This window comes from Lacerta agilis, chromosome 17 (genome assembly GCF_009819535.1).
Source record: "Lacerta agilis isolate rLacAgi1 chromosome 17, rLacAgi1.pri, whole genome shotgun sequence".
NCBI lineage: Eukaryota > Metazoa > Chordata > Lepidosauria > Squamata > Lacertidae > Lacerta > Lacerta agilis.
In genome coordinates this window covers 2,559,044-2,584,591 of record NC_046328.1, presented here as the reverse complement: position 1 = coordinate 2,584,591, position 25,548 = coordinate 2,559,044, and the positions used below count along the sequence as shown (strand labels likewise).

The 25,548-nt window shown below is 45.0% G+C and overlaps 1 protein-coding gene across 1 annotated transcript in view; it reads right to left on the bottom strand.

The window, feature by feature from the left end:
• The window catches only part of NCOR2 (nuclear receptor corepressor 2), a 355,588-nt gene that overhangs the window by 126,925 nt on the left and 203,115 nt on the right, over positions 1–25,548 (bottom strand). The window contains 3 exon segments of the mRNA XM_033174224.1: positions 2,088–2,260; positions 4,334–4,485; positions 24,856–24,954. Coding sequence (XP_033030115.1) covers positions 2,088–2,260; positions 4,334–4,485; positions 24,856–24,954 — 424 coding nt within the window.

Here is a 25,548-nt window from a genome sequence, read left to right as displayed (position 1 = left end):
ATGCTTGCTTAAAGTTGTCTGCCACTGAGACAAAGTTTAATTCAGGGTCTTTGCAGCTCATATCTTGATCTTTTCTTTTTCTACCCATGCTTTCAGACACTTTTATGAGGTCATAAAAATGTAAGAGCCTAACTGATCAGTGGCACCTCAGAAGCTCCTTGTGCTCCAGTCCAGCCACTTTTTTACCATCCCAAACCTGACATCAGCTTCAGGTAACTGGCAGGCCATTGCTTAGTCAAAATAGTCTGTGGAGAGGAGGCCCGGTAGGACCAACGAGACCAATGGACTTGAGGTCCCCCCACACCCTGAGTTAATACTTGAGAGCATCCCCATGTAGGTCACATTACAGACAGTTACACATCACTTGGGAAGACAGGCAAACAAATACCAGTGTACTGGAAAAAGCAAAGATCACCAGTGTTGAAGCAATGATTCTTCAACATCAACTTTGTTAGACAGGTCATGTGGTTCGGATGCCTGATTATTGCTTAATCAACTAGTGCTTGGGTTGATTAATCTACCAGTTAAACTCAATTAAAGCTACAGCCTTGGTTGGTATATATTCCAGCCCAGGAATACACACATGCCCTTTTCCCTGGATGAGATTTCTCAGTATTCCAAGGCCCTCAAGTGGTTGAGAGGGGGAACTCTTCTAAAGTTTGCATACCAAGATGCAAGTGAGCAGAAGAAGAAAACTGCATTATAAGATGATCCTAACCCCAAAGCATCTCATTTCTTGTTCTAGTGAGTAACCCCAAGTTGTGAGAAGAAATTAACCCCCACTCCCAAAAACACCCATGCAATTACTAAAGACAAAATAAAGGTGGACAAGCAGTTGCAGGTGCTCATTCTCAGCACGACTCTGGAGATAATTCCAAACAAGAAGAGAAAAAGCAGAAGTGGGTAACACCACCAGATTTTCCTTGTTAGGATCCATGACCACAATCTGCTCCCAAGAACAGCCAGCCACAAATGCCTGTGGGCCCTTGCGAGCAGAACATGAAGTGAGGGGATATAGCTCAGTGGTAGAGCGTGTGTTTGGCATGCAGAAGGTCACAGGTTCAATTTCTTTAAGCCAGCACCTGTTAGCTGACTGATGGTGACGACCAGCCTCCCTTGCAACAAACAATTGGGAGTGCTTCAATATGTAGGGCTCCCGATTGTGCACTGGTATCTCCACTGGCTCTTCATCTGGGGCAGGTGGGCAGGAGTTGCAGACAACAGTCTTTGGGGGCAAATCAGTCCATCAGGCCAGAGGTTTCCCAACCCTCAGGCAAACATTAATGACCATCACAGAGCACAACAGATACATTTTCCCAGGGGCTACAGTCTATTTTGTGCACCTACTGCTAAAAATACCTGAAGATATTCAGGTATTTCCCCAGATAAACTGTCCTGGATCCTGACATCATATTCTGAGGCCCTTCTCCATGTGCCTCCTCCTCATGAAGTCTGGAGGGTGGCAACGCGAGAATGGGCCTTTTCTGCAGTGGCTCCCTGTTTGTGGAATGCTTTCCTGGGGGAGAGTCACCTGGTGTCTTCATTATCTATTTTTAGGCACCAGGCAAAAACGTTCCTCTTCAACCAGGTCTTTGGATGACTAATATTCTACAGCGTTTTAAATGGGTTTGTGGGAATGGGGGGGGGGGTTATTGTTTTGCTGTTTTATTTTATTTATTTTCATGTTTTCATCCTGTATTTTATTCTGTGAATAAAATACCTTATGATAAAAGGCACTATATAAATCAAAAAGACAAGATAGGCAGATAGATAGATAGATAGATAGATAGATAGAGCTGACAAAGTTTCAGTCCCCGCTGGCGTCCTTCCTTATACTAGTGTGCATGTGTTGTGTATGCTTCTGGGGGTAGGGTGGTATATATAAATTGAATGAATGAACAAACAAACAAACAAAAACAAGCAAGCTATCAATATGCTAAATCATATAATCAATAGTAACTAACTATACGAGTCTCCCCCCCCCCTTCCACTTTGCCACTGGGCCCCTGCCTATTGGTTGCGTGCTTCACTTCGCCTACCCAGATGCCACCTCCTCCCTCCATGCCACAGAGGTAGCTGCTCCATACCCAGTTCTGCATTCTGCTGGGGAGCAACCACTTCCTCGCTGTTGGCTTCGCTGGCCATGGAGCGGGTGATGCGGCCCTTGCGCCGGCCCTGGCTGTTGGCGGTTTTGCGCCCTTTAGAAGCAACGGCTTCTTTCTCGTCATTGTCCTCGCCAGACGTATCCTCGTTCTTCTCCCTGTGCAAGCCAGAGTGGGGGGAACAGAAGAAAACTATCACCATCAACCTGTGGTATTGATTTCCCTTGCCTCTCCCTCTTGCAAGAGAGGCACTTTCCCCACTTTGTTCTCTCTGTCTTGCAGAGGGCTGCAGTTTCTCAGCCACAGCTGTTGAGGGACCTAACAGAGACAGGTTGAACACCAGGGCAGCCAAATCATCTTGGCTCTGTCTCCTCGTTTATCTTCCCAAAAGGGATCAGCTGAGAAACGCATCATGAAGCCCGGATGCCACAAAGCCAGATGCTCCTTCAAGCCAAGGATTAAGCCCCATTAAAGAAAGTAAGCAAACATATGCCAAATCATCCACAGAAGTCAAGTGGTGCTCATTTCACTTCCCTGTTAACCGGAGGACATGCCAAGTCTCTATGGCAATGCTCTGCTGCACAAATAGCAGGATCAAGCTCAACGGTCCCTGCACCAGCATGTTCCTGCAATGTAGTGGGACAGACACCCAAGTAGCACTGTTGCAGCAACACACCAAGATGCAACAGTATACAAGGGCAAAAGGAAGTGGCATAGATGCACCCTGTAAAGTTTTGTGCAAATGACAATGGGGAAGACACAAAAACAATCCTGCTGGATCACAACAAAAGGTCCCTCTGGCCCTCCAGATGTTGCAGAGCAGCCAATAGTCAAGGCTGATGTGAGTTGTAGTCTAAATAATCTGGAGGGCCAGACCACTATCTTGTTTCATACTGCAGCCAATGCATGCCTCTGGGAAGGCCACAACAGCTCGTGTGCTGCAGCAGAAAATACGTCTCAAGCACTTTTTGTTAACAGCATAAAAAAGCTTCCCCTGAGAGTTTCCTTGAAACTCACTGGCAGCCATTCAACACTGCAGCTGTGTGTCTGCACACACCTTTTTCATTTATATATCGCTTTCTATTTCAAACGTAACTAAGTGATGTACTGTCTAAAAAAATATGGAACACTTCACTAATTTGCATGAATTCCTATTTCTATTTGGTTCTCCACTGTTACATTTGTGTTAGAAATTGTCTTTATCATGTCAATGTTATAGCAGTTCATCTATTCCCCCACCACCCCAATCTGCTCCTTATCACTGTGTGGGTTGTGCTTCCTTTGCTTAGTGTCTCTGCAGTGAGTGCCTAGCAACTTCAATCAGAAAAAGATATTGGATAGCCATTCCAGGACTTGGAGAGTTGCTGCCAGTCAAGGTGCATTTGGATGTGGGGTTTGCTGCAGTAGTCTTCCTGGTTACAATGCTAGTGCATCTGTCCCTGTTCCCAAAATTCATTTTACACTGCATTATCCGTTTCATTGTGGATCTGTGTCTTTCCGATCAGTATGCTGCCATGTCACACTAAGTATCATTTACACCAGTGGGTGTGGTGCAGCACAATAGCATACATCAATGGACATGCCACCACTATTTATGAGTATGCTTGCATCTGTTCCCTCATGGAAACAGCGGAAAATAACTGGATGCCAGAATACCGCCCCAAATTTCAACATAGGCATGACCCACGAAAACCGCGGGAAAATCACAGTGCGAAACTCCAGCAATTTTCTGGGCTAACAGGGTTAAGCAATTAAAACAGAAATGAGCACTGAACCTCCACCAGATTCTGCTAGATTTCCAGAAGTGGCTTTTATGATGTGTGGGAATTATCAGGTGAGGAAACACCAGGAAAATGGAATAAAGTAGTCAATACTGGGACCTGGAGAACTGCTGCCAATCAGGGTACACAATATTGGTACACTCCAGACAAACCAATTCTCTGGCAGGTTACAAGAAAGCTTCATATGTAGGTCAGGGAATATGTGGAACAAGATGAGTATTTTGTTTAGGAAAACTACGCTTCGCCTTTCCACTAATGCTTTCATTTTATATTTTCACTATATTGTGTGCCATCTGGGACTAGACCTTGAGCCTTGATTCTGCTAGCCAATGTCTGGAGAACGGAGCACTTCTGCCTTGCACCTTGGAGGCAGGAAGAGGGAGCTGGTAAGCAGGTGCTGTCGTGCTGGCTCTTTGGTTGCTGGAAGGGAATAGAAGTGGTCAGACTTACTTTGTCAGTTCCTCTTTGTCGTTTTCTGCTTCTGGCTTCTCTTCCTCCTTCTCTGTGTCTTTCTCCTTTTCTTTTTCATCTTTCTCGTCTTGGCTGCTACGGGGCATCTGTTGCTGCTGTTGCTGTTGCTGCTGCTGCTGCTGCTGCTGCTGCTGAGAAATGGAGAAAAGGGAAGCCAAAACCAATGAGCACCTGGGTGACAAGGGATGCCAGACACACACCAAGGCAGGGAGAGTTAAAAGGAAAGGAGAAAAAGAAAAGCCCCCCCCCCCTCAAAATCCTTCATGTGGTTACTGATTTTTTTGTGACTGAATGCAATTATAAGGCAATCATTTTATTTTATGTTTTTAAGTTATTTATATGCCTTCTGCCAATAAAAAAATATTTTCAGGGTGGCTTATAAATAAAAAAATAAAGCCAGAGTAGAATCCTTCATTTATTTAGATTTCTTGCCCACTCCAAACCATAGGGTCCCACAGGTGGGTTACAACAGTAAAATAAACAATTATAAAACAAATAAAACAGTTACAACAATAACCCAGGAAAAGGGTGAAAACAATTAAAAACATTTCCATACAGAGAACTGTTCCATCTATAAAGATGACACAAACATTGGGCGCCCTCCAACAAACACGTCCCATCAGTGCAAGGGTTTTTGCTTGCGCAATGGGGCTTTTCTGCCTCTCCTCCCCCTCGTGCACCCTGTGCCCTCCCCAACTCAGGTTTCTGCCCTGAATATCTCCATCGGCTGTCCCCTCCACCTTAATGTCTCTTCTTAGACTCATGGAATTGTAGAATTGGAAGCGACCTAAAGGGTCATCTAGTTCAACCCCCTGCAATGCAGGAAACGCAATTAAAGCACCCCCCCCCCCGCACTTCTTTGTGGCAATTGTTCCCATAAACCTATGTCCTAAACAAGGTAGAAATCCAGGTCTAATATGCCAACACATATATCTTTTACTCTGGGAAACATAATAAGTGATGTGCCGAGCCATTCCAAACAACATGCTTGCACACACACACTATTGTTAAACCATCTGTGTGGCCAGGAAGCAACAGTGGAAAGCATTTAATGCAAGGGCTGGGGGGGGGGAATATCTGGCACTGCATTTTGGGTATGCCAGCTTTCCATGTAAGAGCCAACTTTCTACGAAAGGAGCTGGATTCTTTCACTCACAATGGGGAGAACAGATATAGCCATGTTGCATTCCCCAATTAATACTCTTCTCATAAGCATTCCGCAACAACAATTTATACAACATGCAAGTTACTCCTGGAAGTGTTTCATCTATATGGTCTATTCTTTTTCAAGATTTGCCATTTAGAAGTGCTGCAGGTGAAGAGGAAGGCAAGAATGGAGAGGGAGGAGGGTGTGGAGATTTCCCTATACTTTCCTTGCTGACACGAGGGACAGAAACTTGCTTTTAAGAAAGAAATGAACCAACCAAAATGATGGTCAAGAAGGCAATGCTAGATATAAACTGGGACACAGAAACTTAGGAAGCTGCTTTATACTGAGTCAAGACTATTGGTCCACCTATTTCAGTGTTAGAAGAACTGCTGCCAGTGTAGACCAACATTTCAGATGGGGTTTCCCTAAGCCCTACCTGGAGATGCCAGAGATTGAACCTGGGACCTTCTGCATGCCGAAGAAATGCCCAACCCTGAGCCGTAGCCCTTCCCCCAAGATGAAAGGCATCACAAATAAGAAGCTTGGGGAGAAAAGAGTAGAGTGCACAAGGTGCTGAGAAAGGCAGGAGGAGTTCTCTCCTGCTGCCAAAAGCAACATGAGTCTAATCTTCTCATCCTTGATGAACTTTCTAGGTGCTGATGGATTTCATGGGAGTGGCCACCCAAGAGGAGAGTGTCTGCAAAAGCTGAAACTTGTACGCACCCTGCACAAATCTACTTTGACCACTGGAAGAGAAAAGCACAGCTGGCAAAACACGCCTGTATCTGGGTTCCATTGCCTGTGCTAGTCGGGTCTGCAGTCGTGCCTGGCCCTGACCAGGTGCCAAATGCTAAGTTCTTTGAGGAAATACCAGACACTCCACAGGTCGTGGACCTTGGGGAGAAGGCATGGTCTCCTGGAACCAACATTTAGGATATTCTTGAGGAGCCCACTGGTAGGTGGCCTGTTGAAGAAGCCCTGGAGTTGTTAGGAGGCCATGGAACCAATCCTCTGTGCTTGAGAACACTGGCACCAAAAGGTCCAGGTCCAGGCTGAAAAGAGATGACATAGCCTGCATCCATGGACACAGAGTTGTCACATGGCTTCTAATTAAAAGGATGTACTTGTGAGTACAGGGACGCAGGTGGCGCTGTGGGTTAAACCACAGAGCCTAGGAGTGGCCGATCAGAAGGTCGGTGGTTCGAATTCTTGCAATGGGGTGAGCTCCCATTGCTCGGTCCCTGCTCCTGCCAACCTAGCATTTTGAAAGCACGAAGTGCATGTAGATAAATAGGTACCGCTCCAGCGGGAAGGTAAATGGCATTTCCGTGCGCCGCTCTGGTTTGCCAGAAGTGGCTTATTCATGCCGGCCACATGACCCGGAAGCGAGATGAGCGCCGCAACCCCATAGTCGTCCGCGATTGGACCTTTACCTTTTACTTGTGAGTATACAATCTCTGGAACTTATTTACTACCAGCAGATGCGGTTAGTGTGTGGTCTAAGAGGCCACACTATATGAGGTCTCCCTCTTAAGCTCTGCAGCTGTTGGAAACGACACAGATCTCTGGTGTCTGGGTCCTGATCCCCTTGCATTGCTGTTTTTCCCCTTACCTGAACAGTCTGTGCTATTGACCTTAGACTAGCTAGCCCTTTTCAACTATGAGTCCTCAGATGCTGTTAAACTACAACACCCATCATCCCTACCCAGCATGCCCAGTGGACAGGGATGATGGGAATTGAAGTTCAACAACATCTGGGAACCCAAGGTTAAGAAAGGTTGCCTTAGACTGTAGCCTGACCTAGCCTCTGAATCATGTTTTGGACTTAGACTGGTTCCCTGTGCTTGGCCTTGGCTTGTTGGGACTATGCTGCAGCTTGAACCGTACTTTGTTGGGTAAGTGCTTTGCTAAAAGGCCTTACCTCCTGGGACTGAAACTCTAGTCTAGCCTCTGAGGGCAACTCCTGGAGCATGGCATCTGATGGGAGTCTAATGGCACCTTCAGGATGCCAGTTAGCAAAGGCCGCCCTCTACAGAACTCACGGCATGATCAGAAGGCCCAGGAACCACCACTAGGATTGCAGCAACCTCCTGGCTGACCCTGCGGGGAAGGCCACAGCAGGCTCTATTACAGAATGGGAAGGTTCTACAAAGAACATCCTGCTTCCCCTCCAGCTCAAGAAGAGACTTTAGCAGCTGCTTTACCTTTAAAGTTGTCAAAAGAGAGAAATCAAAAGCTGAATCAGACATGCGTAGGAGGAGCAGCTGGAAGTGAATCACTGGAAGGTGACAAGAAAGCTGGAGGATGTGGCTGTCATACCAGTTTACTTTACTCTACACAAAAAAATCCCTTTATTGAAAAAGGGAAAGAAAGAAAAGGAAGCACAACTCTAGTAGCAACACACATGCACGATCACACACACATTCCTGCTGCCTCAATCGGTGCTTTTGCAAAATGCTTCTTTGGTGACTAAGGGGACTCTTTGGGCTTCAAAAAGTCACATCTTTTAAGAATGCTAGAAGATCAAGCACCTCCTCAAACCCTTTGACTGCAAAGGGCATCTACCGCAGCAGTAGACTGTGGCGTTGCTAGTGCCATTACTATGAAAGATCTTTAATGGCTGCAGAAGTATGACAACGCAACATTTATTGTTGCATCCACAATCAATGTTTCGAAAGAAATAAGGTAAATTGATCTCATGGGATGAGAAGGAGGAAGAGGAAGGAAATCCAAGCAACTTCCACCTAAAACACTGTCAGCTTCACCCCCAAATGGGTATAGGAACTTTCTTATTATAGACATCAAAGAAAACATCCACACTTTAGTCCATAAGCTTTATTCAGGTTGCCCACAGTACAACTGCAGGAAACATTCATATTGATTTTTACTGTATTTTTATTGATTCTTTTCTTTCTTGCACTGTATTTTATTGTACTACCATTTCAGTTATATGGAATGCAAAATGTAATACAGTAAAATACAATAAAAAGTAATAAAAATACAATTAAAAATCAAACAGCCTCTTTGCAATTGCTGCAACAGGCAGAAACAATAATGTCCCCAAAGACAAGTTCTTTGTAGAACCCACCTGTTCACGTCCAGGCAACCCAAAGAAGATGAATGAAAAAAACAGTTCAGAACAAAAACAAAAATGTAACTTGGAGCTCACAGAAATGATATCAAAACTGGGAACTTTATACAGGTACACATCTGGGTTGCTAGGGAGCACAATCCCCTTTGAGTTCAGTTTATTTACTGCACTTATGTCCTCCATGAAGCTCAAGGCAGCATACGTGGTTCTCCCACCTCCTACAACAACCATATGAGGTAGGTTAGGCTGAGAGGAAACGTCTGGCCCAATATCATTCAGCAAGCTTCATGGCTAAGTGGGGACTTTGGGTTGTATTCAACTAACTTCCACTCAAGAGCAGACTCATTAAAATGGTCGACCATGATCAACTTAGGCCCAGTAATTTCAATGGGTCTACTCTGAGGGAATGTTAGCTGAATACAAGCCTTCAACTGTGATCTCCCCAGACCTAGTCCAAAACTTTAACCACTAGGCTCTGCCGGTCCTTACACTGTCTCCAAGTATGTCAGGACAAAGCTGCATCTATAGCCTTGGTCATGGCAGCCCTTGATGCGCCACCAGGCCTTAGTCAGCATCAGGCTTCAGAAGGTCAGGTTCTGAGAAGAGGATGAAATGAAAGGGTACGACCATGACATTCACAATATCGGGAACGTGATGCTTCTGTTAAAGCAGATGATGTACAGGTAATGCTGATCGGAAGGTTCTTCCTCCGTTTTATTTATTCTATTTCTATGCCACATTTCCTCCATTTTATCCTCACAGTGAGCCTGTAAAAGTAGGTTAGGCTGAGAGGCAGTGAGCTTCATGGCTGAGCAGGGATTTCAACACTGGAAATAGTCTGAGGGACAGGTTCCAAGACAGCAGTCAAGCATCAGAAGGAGAGGAAACAGGTCCACAGTCAAAAACAGGCAAGGGTCAAATTCTTAGCAGCGTCCACAGACTGGAAGAGCAAGCACGGAGGCCAGGGATTTATAAGGCCTGGTGGACAGGGACTGGCCCTTTCGGTCAGCTGACTGGGTATCCAGTTAGGCTGTTACCACAACCCAAATGGTGCCCTGAAATCCCAGAGTGTAGTCTACTGGGCTTGCAGAGCTGGTGGAACAAGAATGCAAGGACCACCAGCTCATCTGCCTAAGAGGACTCCCCTCACCTCACCCCCCCCAAAAAAGAACACTTCAGGCCTTAACAACCCTATGTCTCACTAGCAACACCAGCGTCCCCTGCCTGGATAAGGAAGCAGTGCAGGCTTCTGCTTAATGTTTTCCTGAACTCTTTTAACTCCTCTCCCTTTGAACGACTGAAGGAGGTGGATTGGCAGCAGGAGAACCTTGGGGCCAACAATCATCTCAGATAAAGAGCTGAAAAATTCAGAAAAGAGCTCCCCACTTGCTGGCAACCAAACAGTTATCAAGAACACTCTGCCACAGTTGGCTTGATTAAGTCCTTCAGCCTTTGCCAACCAGGTGCCCTCCAGATGTTTTGGACTAGAGCTCCCACCAGGTCCAGCCAGTAGGGCCTATCCCCTCATTACACAGAGATGACAGAACTCTGTACCAGTTTTACCTTTTTCTTAAGCCACTCCCCACCCGCATATGCACACCAGACACCCCTTTATGTAGTAAACACACCAGGGAGCTTCATCACCACCAGCCCTCTGCCCCGCAAACATTATATTTATTTGCTCTGAGATTTCCAACCTGGAAGGGCATTAGAACATTATACACAATTGAACACACCAGCAGAGGTACTGTCCAAATCTCACAGTTTGCTGCAGAAAATGTAGTTCCGCTTGCAGAATTCAATAACCTTTGGTTAAACTTGGACCAGAACCAAGATACATACAGTGGTACCCCGCTAGACGAATGCCTCGCAAGACGAAAAACTCGCTAGACGAAGGCATTCGTCTAGCGGAAGGCTGCCCCGCAAGACGAAAAAGTCTATGGGGCTGCCTCGCAAGACGAAAAATTTTCGTCTTTTTTTTTTTTCTTCGTTTTGCGGAGCGCGGCTGTCATTGCCGCTCCGCAAGACGAAAAACCCGCTAGACGAAAATTTTCGCAGAACGAATTATTTTCGTCTAGCGGGGCACCACTGTATATGAGAAATTGGGTGTGAGATTTGGATCAAGGAATAACCAGGAAACAATGGAAATGGATTTGGAACAACGTCCATTCCAATATAATTATAGCAGACCTAAAGGAGAACTATTTTAAAACCCTCTAACCAATGATATTTAGCACCTTAAATTGAATTTAATATATAAATTAGGATCAGAGAAATGTTGGAGATATGGATTAAATAAAGCAGATTAAATGCAAATCTTCTAGGATTGTTCTCAAAGAGAAATATTGTGGAAATCTATTCAGGCTAATATCTCTGATATATTAGGATATTACATACCCTTGGAACCTAAAATATTTCTGCTTGGTTATCTAACAGATGTTATTCTGGAAAATGATAAAGAACTAGCTGCTAAGATTGTTGCAGCTAAAATTGGGGGTGGGGGCAATTTGTCATACTATATCTCAGTGAATTGAGGAAAATTGGTCCATAAAAACTAACGTACTACAAAAGAATACATATAAACCAGCCTAACAGCTTTATGGAGAAATGGGCATTTTGGAGTAATGTTTTGGAACAAGTTCAGAGAAAATGTTCGACCTTATGCTGCTTTCAACCAGCTGTAACAACATTTCCTTCTGCTCTTTATCTTTGGTTTATTTTCACAAACAAACAAACAAACAGTAGCTCAATTCTTAGGTAATGGGCAATCTTGGAGGCTTAGCCAGGTGACAGACTGCCATTCTATTAAAGTTTGTGGGACTGCCTCTTTCTGCAGCAAGCAACATACTGACAAACGTTCAGTCCAAACATCTTCCCATGCCCCAAAGATACTGCAGCTGGGAGGCTGTGCTCCAAATACAGCTAGCTGGCTGCATCAAATGTGGCCCAGAGGGAGCCATCACAATTCCCTGGCTATAAACCAGAATGATGGTCCGGTTTTAAAACAGCTCTGGACTCAAGCCTCCAGGAAAGCCTCTGTAATGGAACTCTGGATGCCAGAGTTTGTATTTAAGGTTGTGTTTAAAACAAAGATGTCAATTCAGTGCTCAGTTACAGGCAAGAAACAGCAATCCACACACCCACTCCCACAAAGGGTGACACATGGGGTTTTCTGTTATTGTTGATCCATGTGATTGTGCTGCAAATGGATGTTAGCAGATTATTGAGGCGCACAATGTCCCGGGTGCAGTGAGGTAAAATATTAACTGGGCTTGGATCTGGGAGGTGGATGAATCCCAGAAGTGCCACAAGAAGGACACTCTTTCTTAGCCTCCATTTCCCATTTCTAAAATGGGAATGACAGTGACAGTTCCACTGAAACGCTGTTGCAAAATAAAAGGGTTCTATAAGTGAATGGACACTTGCTGGATTACCCCAAAGACCGTTCTAGTTCAGGGTTAGCCAGCATGGTGCCCTCCAGACTACAATCATCCCTGACCACTGGCTGCACTGACTGGGGCTGATGGGAGCTGGAGTCCATCAACATCAGGAATGCACCATGTCAGCTACCCCTGACTGGTCCAACACTTTGTTTCTCCAAAGTCACTAGGCAGATGCCCTTCGTGAAAGCTCAAGAATGGAGGAGGAATGGCTACCCCCCCAATTGTGCCTGCTATTCACATCTGTGCTCTCAGGGCAGTTAAATATGTGTATGTATGTATTCAAAGGTGAATGCACAAGTTCCCCCTTGCACATGGGGTAGTGTTGGGGAACTGGATTCAGCCACCAGGCCAAATCACTCTCACTCCCACTCACCATCCACTTGTAAATCCTGCCACAATGATGCCAGCTGACTCATTTTAAAAACTAACCTGTGTGAGCAAAGGAGCAGGGTCCCCATGCACAGCACTTTGTAAGTGCCCCAAAAAAGCCTTTTCAGTGGTGGCCCCACACTGATGGAATGAGCTTCCCAGGGAGACAAGCCTGGCACCATCACAAGCTGCTTTTAGGCAACAGGCAAAAACATTCTCATTCCCCTAGGCCTTTGGATCTTAATCTTAGATCTTAATTTTAGCAGGGTGGGTTGGAGCTAGAGCTGTTTTAATATGTATTATTTGCATACTTCAGGCTAATTTATCCATGTTTTTATCCTTGTTTAAGTGCTTATTTTTCAAAGTCACTTTCAGTTTGTTTAGGGAGAAATGCTTAATAATAATATCATTAGAAACCTCCTGATGGCTGAATCACATCATTTGCAGCTGAGCAGCAAGGCCTGCAAAGCGCTGTACATGGGACTTTGCAAGACCTGCAGTCAGCTGATCATGGTGCTTTGTGTTACTCTGCATTACAAAGATGTCTGCTAACTTGACAGGAAGGTTGGCAACATCAACCCTGCCCTGTGGGAATCCCTTGCTGATGATTGCAGTGCCTGGAGATAGACAGTCAAGTCGTGCATCCATAGCAGTAACCAAAGAAGGAATAACCGCTGGGAGGACTGCAGAGGGAAGAAACACCATGGTGCATCTGCAGCAGCACAATCAGCATAGGCCAGGACTCCCTGGTCCTGAATGGGGTAACTGTGCCCCTGAAGGACCAGGTACTCAGCCTGGGAGTCATTTTGGATGCACAGCTGTCCATGGAGGCGCAGGTCAATTCTGTGTCCAGGGCAGCTGTTTATCAGCTCCATCTGGTACGCAGGCTGAGACCCTATCTGACCACAGACTGTCTCACCAGAGTGGTGCATGCTCTGGTTATCTCCTGCTTGGACTACTGCAACGCACTCTACGTGGGACTACCTTTCAAGGTGACCTGGAAACTGCAATTAATCCAGAATGCGGCAGCTAGACTGGTACTGGGAGCGGCAGCAGGGACCATATAACACCAGTCTTGAAAGACCTACATTGGCTCCCAGTACGTTTCCGAGCACAATTCAAAGTGTTGGTGCTGACCTTTAAAGCCCTAAATGGCCTCAGCCCAGTATACCTGAAGGAGCGTCTCCACCCCCCATTGTTCTGCCCGGACACTGAGGTCCAGCTCCAAGGGCCTTCTGGCGGTTCCCTCACTGCGAGAAGCCAAGTTACAGGGAAAGAGGCAGAGGGACACATGATTGTGTGAATGTCCCAACAGCATGGAGCCTCTATACAAATGGTTGTTTAAGAAATGGCCTGTTATCGGGGTGCAGCTAAAAGTGTAAAGGGAAAGGGACCCTTGACCATTAGGTGCAGTCGCGGACGACTCTGGCGTTGCGGTGCTCATCTCGCGTTACTGGTCGAGGGAGCCGGCGTACAGCTTCCGGGTCATGTGGCCAGCATGACTAAGCCGCTTCTGGTGAACCAGAGCAGAGCATGGAAACGCCGTTTACCTTCCCGTTGGAGCGGTACCTATTTATCTACTTGCACTTTGATGTGCTTTCGAACTGCTAGGCAAATATGCCCTACACACTAATAATAATTTTATTATTTGTACCCTGCCCATCTGACTGAATTAAAAAGAAACTTGACCTTAAAATCTGTTTCCATTCTTCTTATGGAAAACTCCTTAAAATTACTACACAGATGGCATCACGCTTCTTTGCAAATGTTAAAAATGTTTTCCTCTATGTCACCCAATAGTTGGAGGGGTTGCAATAAACTTGGTATATATTATCATTTATTGTGGGAATGTAAGCTGGTGCAAGATTTTTTGAACTTAACTTTGCCAGAAATGATAAATATTACTAAAGAAACTATTGTTTTTTTCCAGAATATTTTATATTGGCAGCACGAATAGTAATTGCAATTATGCAATTTCAATGGAAAACAGCCCCAAATCTTACTCTGGACACTTGGTACCACTCACTCTGGAATACAGCTATAAAGGAGAATATTATGCCTAATTTGAGACCAACAAGGACAGGCACCTCCAAAAACTTAATAATAATAATAATAATAATTTGTTTGCTTATACATACCCCGCCCATCTGGCTGGGTTTCCCGAGCCATCCTGGGCGGCTCCCAACAGAATATTAATAATAGTACAGCAGAACCATCACTTTCAAGAAAACCCTCATCACCTCTGGCAAATCTGGAGCTATACTTGATAATCCAATACTGTTGATAGCCCTAACTTGGGCTTTGTTATTTTAACCCAAGTGCCACTGTACGTATTCTACGTGCCTAGTTTATAGTTTTGTTTTTCAGCTTTAAATGTTTGTCTGTTGTTATAATTGTTCTGCTTGTTTTATATACATTGTGATATTGGGGGGGGGGGGGTAAACTGGTGCCCTCCATAAGTTGATATATTGCCACTCCCATCATCACACACCATTGAGCTAGCTAGCTGAGACTCATGGGATCTGGCGTCTAACCACATCTGGGATGGTCACAGCTTCCCTATCCCTGTCCTAAAGCAACTCTGGCACATTTCTGCTGCAAACATGAATCAATTATTAGCTGCATCTTTCTTGCGCTGCATTTCGACTGTTTTTAAGTTTGCATTTTAAATGTTCTTGTACATTGTCTTGAGACCCAATGCGAAAGGCCGTGTAAAAATTTCCCCCAAACAATCTAGTTCTGCCTGCCACTGCAAGCGAGGCAACCTGCTGACTACAGTTCTCCAAATTACCGACACAGAGTCGGCAGGTCTGATGCTCTAAGAAAAACTACAGTTCCTGGGGTTCTCTTGGGACTGGGGGCAACAACACCCACCTAAGTTAAGACCTATTTGTGCCTGTACAGAAGTAGCCTTAGTCCCCTGCAAAACAAAAATAAAACCCATCAGTTTCAACAGGTGCAGTTCCAAGGCCTGCCCTGCCCTGCTGCGCACTCCAAAATAATACTGTGGTGTTATGAAAATAAATGTGCTCCTTCCAGGCCACTGCTCAAAGGCACCAGGCCTCGTCAGCTGTTAGTGATCGGCCCCTCGGGCCTTGAGGCTGATGGCATCGTTCCCTGCCTCCGCATATTAATTATAAACAGCTGCTCACCTTTGTCCCAATTTCCAGTTGCATCCTGAGCGGCCCAGGCTGCCAGCATTCTCCCCACCCCACAAAAGCAGAAAAAAGCCAAACCATACTCCACTTAGTTCCCACATCTACGCAATTGCAAGCACACACACACACACACACACACATATCACCAGGGAAACACCACCCAGCAGATAGCTTATCTTCAGAATAGCACGCTGGCTCATATAAACAGAGCCCAGGCGGTTGCAACATTTTCTGCCTTGGCCATGCCAGACTGAATCTCTGAACAGACGCTTCTCTCTCCCTCTCCCTCCTCAGGACCTGTTCCTGGCACCCTCCTTCCCACACGGCCCAAGCGTACAAGGAACACATTTCCCAAACCCCAACAGCCTCTCTCTTCATCACCCTGCTCCAACCAACTTTCACGGCTGCGAGGTTTTGGCGGGAAGCAGCTGAACAATTGGGGAGGGGAAAGAGAAGACTTTGTCTTTTTATGCTTCTTCACTTGGGAGAAGTTTCCACACACAAGACCCTTAAAAGACACCCCTCCCCTCCCCAACAACAGGCAAGGACCCCCTTTTAAAAGCCTGGCACCCTGAACCAGCCAAGGAGGAGGGGAGAAGCACATCCCCACTTGGCTCTCGAGGCAAAGGGGACTTTCCTCAAGCCTTTGTGGAAATCTCCTGCCAAAAGCTCCCTCTCAGTAAGGTCGAGGCCAAGTCTGTCCAGAGCACCGGACGGCCCTGCCTTCCCCCGGTGAACCCCGTCTCCCTACAGAAGTGCTCAGCTCCCAGCCCTGCTGTCCCAGAGAGCCCCCCATCACCTCCTCCTGGTGCCCCCGGTGCCTTTTCACAGCTCGGCCATCCCAGCTCGGCGTGCCTTACGCTCTCCGACTCAAATGGCTTCCTGGCGATTTGCATAGTTGAGCCGTAAACCAGCCACGGCATTCCTGTTATGATTTTGCAATCTACTGGAATAACACGGTCGCTCTCAGTCGAGCTGATGAGTCATGAGCTATAAAACCACAGCCCTCGTCACCGGGAGCTTGCAGTGCTGGCTACAGCCTGTGAGTGATTAATATCTGAGGATGGCAAACTCAACCCTGCAGCATGCGTGCCTCCTAATTTCTCCTTCCCCCCTCTGATTCCTAGGCTCTCGGAGGGTGCCAAGGTCCTAGTCTCTGTTGCCCTGCCAGGACAGGACACAGGCAGCCACAGTAATTCTTCAAGACAGTTACCCAGTAACACACAAATGAAAAAACAAACAAACAAACCCTTGGATGTTGGTTTGTCTGTGTGACTGAGGAACCAACTCTTGCTTTTTTAAACTTCTGGAGCTCTGGCTTTTGATCAAAATCAAACATGCTTTGTTCCGGGGACAAAATAACCTTCCATCAAAACACACCACAGATCTGCTCTAGTCACAAAATGGGTCTAATAGGGGTTGTTTATTTGGGTTTTTTGCTTCCCATAATTGCCTCTTTGATGACAGAAACAGCTACTGGGCCATTTGCCCAGTTCGCCATGTCCCTGGACAACAACCAGGGCAGGTTTTCCTAGAGGGTTCCTTGGCCAGCAGAATCACAGAATTGCAGAGTTGGAAGGGACTCTGAGAGTCATCTAGTTCAGCCTCTCAATTAAAGCATCCATGACAAATGGCCATCCACCTTCTGCTTAAAAACCTTCGTGGAAGGAGAGTCCACCACCTTCGGAGAGAATCTGTTCCACAGTTCTTGCCGCCAGAAAGCTCTTCCTGATGTTGAGTCGGAATCTCCTTTCGTGTAACTTGAAGCCACTGGAGAAAACAAGCTTGCTCCATCTTCCATGTGACAGCCCTTTAGATATTTGAAGATGGCTTTCGTATCTCCTCTCAGTCTCCTCTTTTCCAGGCCAAACATACCCAGCTCCTTCAAGCACTCCTCACAAGTCTTGGTTTCCAGACTCTTGACCATCTTGGTTGCCCTCCTCTGCACACGTTCCAGCTTGTCGATATCCTTCTTAAATTGTGGTGCCCAGAACTGGAAACAGTACACCAGCTGGTGTCTGACCAAGGCAGAACAGAGTGGTACTATTACTTTCCTTGATAGGGGCACTATACTTCCTGTTGATGCAGTCTAGAATAGCATTTGCCATTTTTTGCTGCTGCATCACATTACTGACTCAAGTTAAGCTTGTGGTCTACTAAGATCCCTAGATCCTTTTCATGTGTACTACTAGCAAGCCAGGTGCCCCCCCCCCATCTTATATTTGTGTAGCTAGTTCTTCCTGTCTAAGTGAAGAACCTGACATTTCTCCCTACTGAAATTCATTTTGTTAGTTTGGGGCCCAGTTCTCCAATCTGTTAAGGTCTTCTTGAATACTAACTCTACCTTCTGCAGCATTAGCTAACCCTCGCTGCTTTGTGTCATCTGCAAATTTGGTGAGCATCCTTTCAATTCCTTTATCCAAGTTGTTTATAAAGACCGTTGAACAATGATGGGTCCAGGACAGAACCTTGCAGCAGTGCAACCCTCTCCAGTTATTCTGCCTTCTGTCCCTGCTATTCAGGGGCATTTTGGTATTCAGAGTTCCACTGAGCTATCGTGGCTCATTACAGTAGCTGGACCTATCTTGCATTCATTTTAATATTTCTCCCTTTAAATCCATCTAAAACCAGTGGCCACCGCCACTGAATTCTTTAGCTTAATTGGGCTTTTGTGCAAAGAAGCACAGCTCTCAGTGCACCCTGGTCACAAAGACTTTGCACGTGATTTGACTACATTTGAACATATTTCACACAGACACAAAATTTTGTGCAGATGAAACTTTTGTGCAGGTGAAACTCGAAAAATTAGAATATCGTGGAAAAGTCCATTTATGTAAGCAATTGTCTTCATTAGCTACTGGAGTTTAATATATGAGATAGACTCATGACATGAAAAGCGAGATATGTCAAGCCTTTGCTTGTTATGATTGTGATGATTATGACGTACAGCAGATGAAAACCCCAAAGTTGAAATTGTTAATTTGGGGTTCTCATCAGCTGTACGCCATAATCATCACAATTACAACAAATAAAGGCTTGACATATCTCGCTTTGCATGTCATGAGTCTATCTCATATATTAGTTTCACCTTTTAAGTTGAATTACTGAAAGAAATGAACCTTTCCACGATATTCTAATTTTTCGAGTTTCACCTGTAGGTATGTTTAAGATTTGTGTACTGATAGCCACAGTATCTGCAATGTAAATTGATGGAGATCTGCTATTATTCTACTACAGGTATTATTATTATTATTATTATTATTATTATTATTATTATTATTATTATTATTATTTGTTTTTCCTTCTCTCTCCTATATTTTTTCATATTTTTTCTTTCCTCATTAAATATGAAAGTAAGCTAAAATTTGTGAAAAGAGACCAGTGCTTCACACACACAGACAGAACAATCTGCCCGCAGACTGTCTTGCCAGAGTGGTGCATGCTCTGGTTATCTCCCGCTTGGACTACTGCAATGCGCTCTGCGTGGGGCTACCTTTGAAGGTGACCCGGAAACTACAACTAATCCAGAATGCGGCAGCTAGACTGGTGACTGGGAGTGCCCACCAAGATCACATAACACCAGTCCTGAAAGACCTACATTGGCTTCCCAGTATGTTTCTGAGCACAATTCAAAGTGTTGGTGCTGACTTTTAAAGCCCTAAACGGCCTTGGCCCCAGTATCTCCACTCCCATCGTTCTGCCCAGACACTGAGGTCCAGCTCCGAGGGCCTTCTGGCGGTTCCCTCACTGTGAGAAGTGAAGTTACAGGGAACCAGGCAGAGGGCCTCCTCGGTAGTGGCACCCACCCTTTGGAACGCCCTCCCATCTGATGAATTATTGTATTTTAATGTTTTGTTGGAAGCCGCCCAGAGTGGCTGGGGAAACCCAGCCCGATGGGTGAGGTATAAATAATATATCATCATCATCATCATCATCATCATCAAGAGTGTTTCCTGGTGGACCTTACTAATCATTGCAAAGTACAGAAGACAATGCGACTTCTAGTGTATGCAGAGTCGTCTGGGGCCCTACTTTTTTAAAAAAAGGATATTATATACAAGAGGCAGCAGGAAGCCATGTTAGATAGGGAGGTGTTCAGAGGAACACAGCAGGTCAGCTTTACCAGGCCTTCTGCCTCAATTGCCAGCATCCATTCCAGCTGCATGAGTGGGAGAGGTAGGAAGCAGGACTGTTCCATCGCAGAAAAACCAGCTCCATCACTGGGCTCCTCCTGTCCTTGAACTGTTTCCAATCCAGCTGGTCATTTCAAGAACTGTTCTTTTAACTTTTAAGAAATGGTGCCTGAGGTTGCTTTTTCTCCCCCTTCTTCTCTCTCCATCCCCCTTCCTTCTTGTGTTGTGTCTTTTAGGTTATAAGCCAGGGACCGTCTTGTTTTAATCAACTGCCTGTAAACCGTTGTGTGAGAGTCGGTGGCTGAACAGTTAGGTACAGATGTTACAAATAAATAAATGAGCAGCATCAAGTACTTCCATGGGAATTGCTCAGGGGGGCACAGCTAACTGCTGTGCTGTTCACATATTCTGCAAGAAGAGGCATATGAAATGTAAAAATCCAAGTACTGACACCTGGCCTGCCTAAATCTAAAGGCCTGGTGCCGCCTATCCATCACAGCATTTGTTGCTGCACTGCTGTATTTCCTCTGAAGAACACCTGATAGCCTGAAGAATATGCCATCCTGTGCAGCAGCCTCAACTACAATATTCCCAGGTCATAACATAGGCAGGTCCATCTTAACTAGGGATGGGCAAGCCACAGTTCCAATTCATGATTTCATGAGTGCAATAAGGTGGGAGGGGGGTAAAGGGGTGGCAGAAAAAGTGGCAGCAAAGGGGTGTGACTGTTCTTACCTCTGGCCCCGCCTACTTTACATCTGGCCCCTCCCACCACTGGCACATGCCCCCAGCAGATTATCTGCGGACGGAATGCCGTTTTCAGCAGATTCCCAGCCTCTGATGGAAACATTTTATTTATATCAGGGAAGGTTAATTGTACCTCTGGGGTCATGTTTTCCATTCTGTAAATCAATCAGTGATGTGGGTTTTCCAGAAAATTATTAACTGGAAAATTTTCCTACATTAATTGGGCAACAAAGCAGGAGAGAAAGCTGTTGCCCACTGCCCCCCCCCCACCCCCAATGTCTTTCTTGCAGGTTTCCCACAAGCATCTGGCTGGCTACTGTGAGAACTGAACTAAGCACAGAGGAACTTGAACTGGGGGGAAATTCAGTTTGCATGGGGGAAATTTTCTGATGCCCTAGTAGGTGATTTAATTTGGCATGCTTATTTTACATGTATTTAGTAAACAAAGTTAAAAAAATTGTAAACAAAAATAAAAGCCGATGTAATGTTGTGTTTGCAAATGGCACCCATTCACTGTCACTAATGAACTTAGGAAAGGGATCCCCCCCCCCCATGGAAATATTAAGCAATGGAAAAATTTCCATGTTAAAAAACCTTCCACCACCACCCCCCCCCCCCAATCACTGAAAGCATCTGACTGTTACTTTAGGATAACTGGCTTCTACAACAGTGACAGGCGCGAAACAAGGCGCTGCTGAGTGTTAAGACCCAACCAACTAGACTTGGGACATATAAGAGTAAGTACTTCTTTCCACAGCACACTGAATTCACTACCACAAATGTACAGATAGTCAACAGCTTGGATAATTTTACATGGTGAAAGATTTATACGATCTGAGGAGAAACCAGAGTATATCAGCTCTTGGTCAAAAACCATGTCACATAAGGCCTCTTCAATAGATCTTTCACCATCTTTTCTTAGCCACCTGGGTATGACTGCCCTAAAAACTGTGAAACAGAGGTTATGGGATATTGCCTTTAGTGATTTATGATCTTGCTCACATGTGACCTGTGGCCCATCTGTGTCAGGAATCCAACACCTACAGGGTTTTCTGTTATCTCCCTACCTTAAGAATTCAACTGTATCTAATTACTACCATCTGTTTTCTAAAGCCAGATTAAATGTTTTCTCTTCTGAGGTGCTGAGGGGAAGATTGGCTGGCGTCCCATACCAAGATAGGCTGTGCCCATGTTCCCAGGATGTTGAATGCATGGAACACATTTTATTCCATTGTAGTTTAGACAGCATCTAATCAATCCAATACTAAAAGAACAACCTGGAATGTCAAGGTTCTCCTTGAGGATAAGTTTGATACTATTACAGTACACTGTCTGTAGCAAAATCATCTCAGAGGCAGCAAAAATCAGAAATCAGTATCTATAGGCTAAAGCTCCTCTATTGGCTAGCAAGGCTGATTTTACACCTTAATAACTGTTGATATTTACTACTGTTGTTCTATGTATTTTGGGTCCATGGACCGCAATAAAGCACGCTGTGTGTGTGTGTGTGCTTTAAATGGAGAGAATCCTGTGGCCACATGCTTGCTCCAAAGTCAAAGGCAGCAGCCCTCTGAACACTAGTTGTTGGGGAACAACAGCAACCACTTTGATATGTTTTACAATCAAGTATTATATAAATTTTATGAAATAAATAAATAAATGTTCTTCTTGCAGGGTTCCAAGAGACACCTGATTGACCACTGTGAGAGCAGGGTGCTAGATTAGTTAAGCCATTGGACCTGATTCAGCAGGGCTCTTCCTATCCTCATACAATGCTGCTTTGCCACCAGTTTTAAGAATGTTTTGCAAACATCTCCGTAGTAATTCCCCCTCTGTCTTCCTTCCCCTCCCCACGTCCACCTCCCCACGTTCTCCATTGTGATGCTGCGACATGAAGTTCAGTCTCTCTGCTCCCTTACATGGTATTGCTTTCCAACCAAATCTGTTTTTGGGAAGCTATTATTAAAAGCAAGCTAACAACCTTCTTGGCCCAGAGCCATCCAAAAACAGTCCAGCATATTGAAGTGGAAAATCGAAACTGCACAGCCCCACACCACGCCGCATATGCGTGTACACACAGCCCATTAGACATGTGGCAGGATCTTCCAGAAAGTTTTCCTCCATGTGCCCCACTGAAATAAATGAGAGCTGAGTCAAAGCATAGTTGAACTGCTCAGCGGCTTCTAAGGAAAAATAAAAGCACTTAATAGCTTGGGTTATAAAATAATGCACAGCTCAAACAGTGACAGCCTGGATCTTTTGTTTTAACACAGAAAATATCCTAAAGCGTGGGTGAAGAAAAAAAGTCTTTGCCTATTTGCAGAAAGACGACAAAGGTGCCAAGCAGACCTATCTAGGGAAGCTATGCCAGCGCCAGGATGCCGCCACCAAGAAAGCCCTTTTGCTCGTGGTCACCTGCTTCAGATAACCTGCACTGAGCTTCCTGGAAGAAATGGTGCAGAAACTGCAAGATTTTTAACTATGTCTGGGCATTTCAGCCACATCACACCAGTGCTTTGTCAGTGACACTGGTTCCCAGTCTGTTTCCAAACCCAATTAAAGGTAGATTTTCATTTTAAAATCCTCCACCTCTTGGGACCAGGTTACCTGAAAGATCACTTTCTCCTGCACACGCCCACCCAAACATCTAAAGTGCAGATTACCACAGCATGGCTAACACTCTACTCTGACTTAAACTAGCTTGATGGGGTTTGTTTATTTGAAAGAATTTCTGAACTGCTTAATATTTAAAAACTGCTAAGCAGCGTACAAAAAATAACATAAAAGCAATAAAAGAGTATCATTAAAAACACAAAACAGGATTACAGAAACAGGAATTCAAAGATTAAAAGATTCATAACTTTCAACACACAAAAAGCTTGGACAAAAAAAATCAGGGCTGCTTCACAAGATGTCCAAAGCAACTAACAGATGATGCTTCACATAACAGAAGATGCTTCAGATGGATCTGCTAAAGAGCTGGACCTGGGGCCCTGGTCATGCAAAGAAGGTGCCTTGCCAACTGAACTATGGACCTTCTCCAAGGCCAATACTGCCTCTTCTAGAGGCTCTCCAAGGCCACAGGCAGTGGTCCTACCCTGCCCTGCTAACAGAGACCTCCTTAAGTGGAGATGTCAAGGAACAACGTTGAACCTTCCATGTGCCAAGCAGGTGCTCTACCACTGTGCTAGTTGGCCCTGCCTCCTCCCCACTCACTCATTTTATGGTATAAATGGTTCACATGCACACCAGTTTTCAATACAGTTGCAGGCCCAATTCAAGTTGCTGGCTTTAACCTAGAAAGCCTCACACAGTTTATTGCACACAGCACAATATGCATAAAGCCTTACAAGGCTAGGGACGCCAGTACTTGAAGGAACACTCATTTCCCCATAGAAGGCCCTAAGATCATCTAAAGAGGCCTGCCTCCAAGGGCCCATGCCCGCTGGAGATCAAGGGGTGGAGGCCGCAGCAGGAGAGGGCCTTTTGGGTGGTGGCTCGCCACTTGTGAAATGCTCTCCCCAAGAGAGTGTGCCCACCTGGTACCCACTTCCACATCTTTTTGCTGTCACCTAACAATTTTCCCAGGCCTTTTAATAACTCAGGCTTCATGTGTCAGCCAGTGCTTTTATTTATTTGGACTGTTCAATTTGATGGAAATCATGTTTGCACTTGAGGTGGAAATTTCACTGTTTGTCTTTCACAGTTGCTTTGCTCTATTTATTGTATATTCCATGCAGATGTATTAATTTTACTGTTAAGTCTTCAGGGACTTTAGCATAAGGTGACTCAAACTTAGTAATAATACTAATTTGTTTTGATTTACTCAGCCTGTGCCCTGTACAGATTTCTGCCCCACAAAGACAATTATGGAATTGTAAGCAACAAACAGCCCCATTCATACTAGCTAAATTCTACCTCCATTGTGGGGAGGAAATTTAATAAATAATAGTAATAATAAATACGCCTCAAAATATCAGTTGCTGTCAATCACAGGTGGGGAGAGCGCTATTGTGCTTGGATTCTGCTTCTGAGATACCCAAAGGCATATGCTTGGCCATTGTAAGAACAGGATGCTGGAACAGGTAGGCCTCTGGCTTGATCCAGTCAGATTCAGCCACATCTGCAATTCTTAGTGACAATTATTATTCAGAGCAAAGCCATCTGATCTGCAAGCAGAAGATCCCAGATTCAGTCTCTGGCATCTCCAAGAAAGGCTAGGAATGTTCCCTTGTCTGAAAAGCTGAGGAGCCACTGTCAGTCAGTGTGGTCAGTACTGAGCTAGATGGACCAATAGTGTGACTCAGTGCAAGACACCTTCCCATGTTCACTTCCACATGTGTCAATGCATGACAAATTAACAAAACCTCCATCACATATGCTCCACAGGACCACTACTGCCTTTCTTACCTGGTTCTTTCCACGCCTCCGGTAGTTCCTTCTCACCAGGTTCTTATAGTTCTCATTCTTCTTGGTCAGGTAATAGTAGAGGACGCAGTCTGCCACCGTCTAAAATAACACAGGATGGGGACAAGAGTTAAGGTGGATAACTGGAGGACTAGTTGTGTGCACATTGAGCAATGAAATGTATGAACAGCAGCAGCAGCAGCAGCAAGTTAGACCACAGAACAAAATATTTATTCTTCATTTGTAGGTTTACAAACCACTTCACAATCAACAAAGTGGGGCATCATAAAATAAAATAAAATAAGATAAAATAAGTGTTGCATCTGCAGCCCTCTGAAATCAGTTACCAGATGAAATTAGGTAAGAACCAATCATTCTGACATTTTGGCATTTGTGGAAGATATTATTGTTTAAGAAGGCTTTCCCAGAAGTGTGACCCATTGTAAAAATGGTTTTATTGTTTTTCGTTAACTGATCTTGTAATCTGTTGTTTGCACTTAGCATATGTTATCTCATTAATCCCTTACAACAACCTGGCAAGGTAGGTCAGTATCATTGTTTCCACAGTGAAGTTGGAGGGCTGAGATAGAGATAAGCAGCTTTCTGAAGGTTATCCCATGAGTTCATGGCAGAGGTTGAGATATGAACTGGGAATGTTCCTGACAACCTATTACACTAGCACCATATCTGTGTTTT